The following is an 8,549-nucleotide window of genomic DNA, read 5'->3' as shown; positions in this document are numbered from 1 at the left end:
AACAGATATTGGTGTCCCCTCTGTTATTTTCTCTCTCTCATGCTGCATGTGAATACATTACAGAATAATGAAAGCATAAAAATTAAAATTAAAACCTAAATAACACAAATATCATAGTGTGTTACAGCAATTGGAAAAGGAAAAATCTAATCCAGTTTCAGACATGGAACCTCACTGAGTGACTTAAGACCAATTCCTCTCTTGACCAATCGTCACAAGTTGCAGTTGTGGGAAAAAGTAGAAGAAAGCAATGTATAAATAGGTCACCTTGAGTTCCTGAAGTGAAAATGAGAAAAATATAATAAATTAATAAATAAATGGTTACTAAAATGGAAATAGTATGTTGCTCTAATAAATCACTTTAATAAATAATTCCATTATCACCTGGGCATACTAAAGACACAAGCAAAACTATATATTTCATTAGCTCACATTTGTTGCGTTGTTGCTGTTAACTGTGATTGTACTATTTATATAAGATATATATTTTAAACATATGCTTCCCTTTATTTTTTCCGAGGGTGGATTGCAATTATTATTTAGCATAATATAATTATAATTAATACTGTATTATAATTTGTTACATCAGGGGTGAAATATTGTTATTGAACACGTATGCCACAATTCCTTTGTTCAATTAGTAAAATTTATTACAAATTATCATAGAAATGATATTAATAAACATGCATATATTTTGTAGATATAATTATATCTGGATAGATAGATAGATAGATAGATAGATAGATAGATAGATAGATAGATAGATAGATAGATATCATTGTTAATGGCGAATTAAACAACGCGCTAAGATTATTAGCAATGCAGCAGTTGGCACGACCCGACCATGTGCTCTATTTAAAATAAAGAGTAATACAACAGTTGCGCCTTTCGCCCATTGGAGCGGCCTCTTCTGTGACGGAACATTCTCCCATATACGCATGCGCCCGCCTCTTCCCACCGTGTGTTCGAGTTTTACGGGATATTGATAACAGAGTTGGCAGAAAGCAGTGCGCATGCGTGCCTGCGCATGAGCCGCCCCGCTCGCGCGCTCTCTCTCTCTCTCTCTCTCTCTCTCTCGTCCTTCGCCCGTCTACGTCCATGCCTAAGTCCTCTGCTGAGCCCGCAAAACCGTCCGTGGGTGGAGCCTTTTGAATTAAGATTTTAACGTTTAGCAAAGACGCACATGCGCAACGGGTCTTACTGTAGCGCCTCCTTTTTTTAATCCTACTCCCTTTTTGTCTTTTACAAGCGGTCTCCTTGCAACCTCCCCCTGTTTTGCGCATGCCTCTTGGCATCCCCTGTCGCTCCTACGCGAGCGCGCATAGGCCGGGCAGAGCGGCTTTGCCCGTCGTTGGCGCAGTGTATTGTGGGAGTGATTAAGGAAGTAAAATGGCGGACCTGGCCAACGAAGGTAGGTGGCCAGGACCGGGTGGGGGGATTGCGGTGGTAACAGTGATGGGAAAGAAGTGGCTAAGTGGAGCGAGAGGGAACGAGATGCTTTGGGACGGATACTTCCCAGATCTTCAGTGGCCGTCTGGGGACCGCCCGGTTCACCAGAACTGGCGTGCGGGCTACGGCCAGGCCGGACAAAGGGAGCGGCCTCCCGGTCCCCTAGGTGGCGAAGATGAGGATGTCCTCTGAGCATAGGCAGAGGGCTTTATCAAAAGTTCAGTCTCAGGCTGCTCCTTTCGCCATCCTTCGGGCTGTTTCCCTAGGGGCGAGAGTGCCTCTGAGCATTTGTGGAGTGCTGTGCTATAAGAATGAGGAGATTTCGCATCACCCAAAAGCAGAGTTCAACTCTGCTGGCTTTTCCTCCTTTCTTTCATTGACATAAAAGCTGTTATGTATGTGCATGCAGGCATGGCAGAAGCGGCTGCCTGGCAGAATGTACTAATCAATCCTGTTTATTCCTCTTATCTTATCTTGTCGTGTAAGTAGATTTGAAAGAATTGCCTCCGAACTTGAATTTGAACAGTTCAAGCTTGTAAAGTTTCCCAGTTCTGCCCATTATGCTGAATTGATACTGATATGCCTTAAGTTTCCCTAAGAAACGTCAGATGTGAGAGTCGTATCAGCTAAGGAGATTTAAGGCAATCCATCAATTTAGGGAGATTGTAGCCAATCAATCACTAAGGCTGAAGGACCAGAGTGTGTCAGTTGAGAAGGAGCTATTGAGAGGGGACTTAATTCTGACTTTTCCCAGTCAACTCTTGTTATTACAAGAACTGAATATTTAGGCTACTTCTAGTAGTTTGGATATGGTAATTTATCTGGATGTATGTGGATAGATGGGGACATGGTGGCTCAGAGGCTAAGACGCTGAGCTTGTCGATCAGAAAGGTTGGCAGTTCAGCAGTTTGAATCCTTTAATGCCACGTAACCAAGTGAGCTCCCATTACTTGTCCCAGCTTCTGCCAACCTAGCAGTTTGAATGCATGTAAAAAATGCAAGTAGAAAAATAGGAACCACCTTTGGTGGGAAGGGTGTTCGGTGTGCCTTTGGCATTTAGTCATGCCGGCCACATGACCATGGAGACATCTTCGGACAGTGCTGGCTCTTCAGCTTAGAAATGGAGATGAGCACTGCTCCCTAGAGTCAGGAATGACTAGCACGTATGTGCGAGGGGAACCTTTACCTTTACCATATGTGGATAGATTGGTAGGAAACATTACTGACTGCTAGAAATGAACAATGGTAAAAGCACTTCATTCATTGAGTGCTTAGCTGAGGTCCAGTAGCCCCTTCTTTGCAATAACCTGCCCATAGTAGCTACGTCTCAAAATCAACGGGGATTAGTGAATTATAAAGATATTGAAGGGTTAACTAGCCCTGCATTCCTATTGACCCTTGGGCAGCAAAAAAGAGAAGAAAATAATGTCACAAATGTATATGTGCATGTGGAAATCTGCAAGCAGTATTTCCATTATACTTGTTATAATAAACATCCCCAGGCAGTTTATAACATTTTAAAATTGGGTTTTTTAATCCAATGATGGCATATGTATGTTTTTAAAAGTAGCAAAGTAAAGCATCTCAAATGAGGCTTGCTTCAATTCCAAGCATAACTGTTTTTCTGTCTGCTCTTTTTTTGTTTTTGTTAACACATCTTAGACGATCTGAATAAAATATGAGTGCATCTGAGCAGGGGAAGAACAGTTATTTCTCTTTATAAATATAGAACAGCAGAACAGCCCGTGATAAAAATGGAATATGAAAATTATAAAGTCATTATTACAATGAGAGGGCCTCAAAATGTATATGAAAAATGCTTCTCTCCTCACATCTCATGTGAGTGAACAGTGCTTCCAGGCTACCACTGGTTGTATCTTTCTCCACTAATTTCTAGGACAAGCTCAAAGATGAGATGTATAGGAGTAAGTGGCTGTCACCACAGCCTATCATGAAGCATGTAGAAGAATGCCTTGGAATTTATGCAAATTGCTTATTATTTTGCATGTTGGAGAAGAAGATAGATATAGACCTAGACCAATCAGAATCAGAAAGAATTTATGATGGAGGAAGCCATTCTCATGAACTCTTAGATGAAGTAATAGGTTAGAATGGCTAAAACTGTGTAAAATAGTAATAAAATAGAAGTGCCATAATGTTAGAAAAAATAGGAGTAGCCCAATCAGGAAGATCATGTTCCAGATCTAAATTAAAGAATCTATAGGTGCTGATAATATCACCCTTTTATTTATTTTTTGCTTACTAAAGTATGCAGCACATTCACAAGCAGCAATTTATATAATTAGCTTCTTTTCCCTATGTGCCTTCCACCCACCCGTGGATGCCATATCTATATAATGCAGGTAGTCCTCACCTTTCAATCAGAATTGAGCCAAAAAGTTCTGTTGCTGAGTGAAACAGTTCAGTGAGTTGTGCCTCTTTCATGACCTTTTTGCTGCAGCTGTTAAGCAAATCACTGCAGTTGTTAAGTGAATCATTTGGTTGTTAAGTGAATCTGGCTCCTCCCCCCCCCATTGACTTTGCTTGTTGAAAGCTGACTGGGAAGGTTTCAAATGTGGATCACATGACCCTGGAACAGTGGAACTGTCATAAATACATGCCAGTTTCCAATTGCCCAAATTTTGATCACATGACTTGGGGATGCTGCAACAGTCATGTGTGAAAACTAGTCCTACATCACTTTTTTCAGTGTTGCTGTAACTTATGTCACTAAATGAATGGTTGTTAGTCAAGAAATACCTGTACTGTATAATCTTGGAATAATCAAAGCTTATCTATCTGGCAAATTAGGTGGTTTAAAGTTTTAAGCATAATAACATGTGCTTCAAGAAATCAGACACTTTTTGTCAGATCAATCCTAGAAGTTTGTCTAGCCTAGCCTCTTAGTTCCTTCAGTGACTATCAAATTACATTTAGGAAACAATCACTTTCTTCTGATTTCAGCCTTTAATATTTCAAGATAGGTTATGTCTGAAATTGGAGGTTCTGTAATCGGCTGTGATAGCATTGATAAATCTTATTAGTTTGTCCAAGTGTTTCATCATTAGTTGCGTTTACTTGTCATAGAATATTGTGTTTATTAGAACATAAGAAAATCTCTGCCATATCAATCCCACATCTGCTTCACAGAACAGTTAACCTGATGCCTCTACAAAACCCACTAGTAAAGCAAGAAAATAGTTGCTTCCAAGAAATTGATATTCAGAGTGCCTATAAATGTCATTTCATAAACAAGTGCATTTTATTATTACTGCCACAAATAGACGTTTACTCTTCCATGAATTTACCTTGTCTCTTTTTAGAGCTGTTGTTAATTAGGTTAATAAGTTATTATTGTTCCTCCTGAAATATTCGACACTTCTAAATAAACCTCTTATTTATGTTGACTCAGGGTTGACTCAGCCTTCCATCCTTCCGAGGTGGGTAAAATGAGGACCCAGATTGTTGGGGGCAATATGCTGACTCTCTGTAAACCGCTTAGAGAGGGCTGAAAGCCCTATGAAGCGGTATATAAGTCTACTGCTATTGCTATGTCATTAGATTCATAACAGCTTTGATTGCTCTGGTATTCTGTAATGCTGCTAAAAGAGTCTGGGGATGATACCACAGATTATAATTTTGAAGTACTTCAAACATGACCCAGTAGAACAAAGTGCACTGGATACTAGACTTATTTATAAAATAGTGGTCACATTTTGGATGTTGTCTATCTACCTGAAATTAGACATCATTATTTTAAAATTCTGAAATCACTCAACTTCAAAGCCTTTAGAATTAAAAAGAAGAATAAATACTTTGATTACCCATTCCAAATATTCCTAAGACAATTTTCAGGACCAAATCCTTCAGAAGTAAAATATATAAAATTAAAGAAATTAGGCAGGATACATAAGTGAGCATAGGAGGGCAGTTGCTTTACATTGCATTCATTCACTCAAGAAAATGTATTGGTTGAAAAGATGTTATCTTCTTCATTGCTATTACTGATATATCTAAGGAAACTGTAAGAGAATTTGGTAACAGTGAGATGAGCATCTTGCTTATCAGTTGACTTGTCTCTAAGAGTATTTTTCATCTACACCTGAATAGTGGTGGGAAAGATATGATGATTGAGTAAGCAGCATTGATTTCTTAGAGCAAGAACTGCATGTGATATGTTTCAATATTAGGCAATATAAGATCTCTTTTATTTATTTCTTCACAGAAAAGCCAGCCATTGCACCTCCTGTCTTTGTATTTCAGAAAGATAAAGCACAGAAGGTAAGGAAGGCTAATGAATTATTCTTGCTTATAAATTGAGACAAGAGAATGTTGGGTTTTTTTTTTCCAGGCTTCAGTGGAATAAACTAAGAAGTTTTTTTTTTTCAAGACCTGTTCCTAATGGAAATAACATGATGTTGATTGATCTACTAAGGATTTTCTTTTGTATTACCGAGAAAACTGGGTCATGTTCCAAAATGTGTACTTTATGCTTAGGCCTCTTGTGCAGTGTCTCAACTTATACAACATCTAGGGTGATCATATATGATCTGGATAAAACAGACATCCTACCACTAGACAGCAGCAAAGAGATGGGGGGGGGACTTCTCTTTGCTGCTGACTTTTTATTTCAATACAGATATGGTTTCCCTAACTCCAGCATCCCATATATGAGCATTAGAAGGGAAATTGGGTGCATGACTAACAGAAGAATCCCCCAGAAATCTGCTGGTTAAAAAACACAAAATAATAGATTGATGAGACTTTCATATCCTTAGTAATAAATGTACATCTGCTCTTGAACAAGGGTGGTTTATAAATGGATTTTGTAAGACAAAATAATATTAATGACAAAAAATTATTGACTTGCCTCAAATGCTTTTGCCAATTAATCAGATTATTTGACTTTAAAAAATAAAATCCTATAAGAAACTCTCTTCTCCTTAATTTTGCAGTTCTATACTGAGTAGATTCTGCACTGTCCTATTTTAATTCTCAGGGATTTTGAAGAATAATATTTTGCTGCTTTCTGAAGATACCACAGTCTATCATCTAAAAGAGAAGTCATTAAAATGTTCAGTTGCTAATCAGTAACTTATTACAGGCATTCTTCTTACATAAATGATTAAAATTCTACACATAAAGTAAACGTTAAAAATCCCAATACCTAAACATATCTAGAAACATAAAGCTATAAATACACTAAACATCTGATTTAAAAGCGTGTCAATTTTAGCTCTTCGCTTTCCTTATAGATTCATTAACTATTATTATTTTATACCATTGTAATCACGATTTAAATTTTTCACTATCTCCCCTTATTTATGCTATTAAACCCTTTGCTATCAACCTATTTTTCTCTACTTTTATAATATAATCCATACACCAACTCCATCTTTAATAAACGCCTCTATAGATTTCTCTGATATGATATGTCAGTTTTGTCACATCCACCAAGATTGAATATGGATTTAAATATCCAGTCTTGTAACAATTGAAGCTTCTTTATTTTTCCTTTTCTCTGCATATAATAATCTTGCCCCAGTGATCACATACAACAATACCATGCTTTTTACTTAGTTCCTTCTTCCAGAAACCCTAATAAGTACAGTTCTGATTTCATCTGAAAAGAGATTTATTTTCACCAATATCCTGTGATTCAATAACCAAACATTTTTGGCCAATTCACAAGTTCACCACATAGATTCTATTCTACTTTCCACATTTTCAACGTTTACTTCAAATGTTCTTATACATAGTTTCACAGATATCAAATGCCTTTGTATACCCCTTTCTCTTAAATTTTCCCTTAAATAATTGCACTGAGTAAAATTGCATTCGCCCTTCTTAAATGATAAGAATGAAAGCCTCTTAACACTTAGCAGTAGCATTTAAGGCTTATATACTGCTCCATAGTGCTTTATAGCACTCTCAGAACGATTTACAAAGTCAGCATATTGCCTCCAACAATCTGGGTCCTCATTTTACTGACCTCAGAAGGTTGGAAGTCAACCTAGAGCCCATCAGGATTGGATTCCAGGCTGTGGGCAGAGTTAGCCTGAAATACTACAATCTAAACACTGTGCCAACAGGGTTCTTCTAAGTTGCTACCGAACCTAACGGGAAATAAACGTGCTTCTTGTTTCAGAAATACTTTCTTGTATGCAAATTGAATGTGATTATTAAATCAAGTTATAAAGTTACTCACATGACCAATGAATGTTTTTTAATTAGGGGTGATTCTAATATTTTATAGGCTCTATGTTTTTGCATTATAACCCTGCAATTGACAGGCCCAGGAAAATATGTCTGAATTTAGTATTATATGGCTTTTTGTGTTGCTCGTGGGTTAATTCTAATATCCTTTTGTTTTTTTTCCTCTTCCTCAAGTTGTTTCTGTGAGATTGCTGTCTGCTCTAATAAGAGCAGTGGTATGCCTAAAGGGAAAGTTTTATTTCCTCACCGGTGCAATGAGGAGCTATATTTGTCATCTTCATTTATTTTCTAAACTTCATAGCAATTAGTTCTGCATGTACCGTATATAGTTCTGGATAAACCAAAATTTTAGATTACAAAATACACCACCCCCACCACCCCCATATTGGCTTTGGCTTTATGCGTAGACGGGCTTATTTATGTGTATACATGGTAATAATTTTTAAAAGTACCCATATATATTCATGGATAAACCAAATCTCAAATTTCCAACCAAAATACTATGAAAAACAAAACATCCTCAGATAAGCCAATTGTGAAAATTTAAAACAGAATCTGTTTGGAAAACAACATTTATTGATTTGAAGTATTAAAACAAAGTCCTTTAGAACATATTGGAAAAATGTACAAAAATTTCAAGGGTTGACCTATCTGCGGGTGGCATATTTTTCATGATAATGTGTTAAAAATGTGAGAGTCGGCTTACCTGCAAATGGGCTTACCTGCACGTTTGTGCAGTAATGAGCATAGCTTAATTTCTAAGTGTAGCTAAAGAAAGCTCAAAACTTTTGGAATTTGAAAATTTCATAGATTTAAATAACTTCAAGTACTTTTACCATATTGAACAGTCATTCAATTGAACTGTTGTGCGAAACTTTCTCTGA

The 8,549-nt window shown here is 37.2% G+C and overlaps 1 protein-coding gene across 2 annotated transcripts in view; it reads left to right on the top strand.

Annotated features, from left to right (window-relative positions):
- The first annotated feature begins 1,327 nt into the window (after positions 1–1,327).
- RANBP3 (RAN binding protein 3) overlaps positions 1,328–8,549 on the top strand; it is a 44,502-nt gene continuing 37,280 nt past the window's right edge. For both annotated transcript variants that reach the window (XM_087701992.1, XM_087701984.1), the window contains exons 1-2: positions 1,328–1,411; positions 5,675–5,730. In XM_087701992.1, coding sequence (XP_087558118.1) covers positions 1,390–1,411; positions 5,675–5,730 — 78 coding nt within the window. In that variant the 5' untranslated portion in view covers positions 1,328–1,389. The remainder of the gene's footprint in view (positions 1,412–5,674; positions 5,731–8,549) is intronic.

The sequence above is a fragment of the Thamnophis sirtalis genome, unplaced genomic scaffold (assembly GCF_051295495.1).
Source record: "Thamnophis sirtalis isolate CommonGarterSnake01/CBP01778 unplaced genomic scaffold, rThaSir2_p1.2 scaffold_1, whole genome shotgun sequence".
Classification (NCBI taxonomy): domain Eukaryota; kingdom Metazoa; phylum Chordata; class Lepidosauria; order Squamata; family Natricidae; genus Thamnophis; species Thamnophis sirtalis.
The sequence above is the reverse complement of the archived record's forward strand: the minus strand, read 5'-3'. Positions and strand labels throughout refer to the sequence as shown.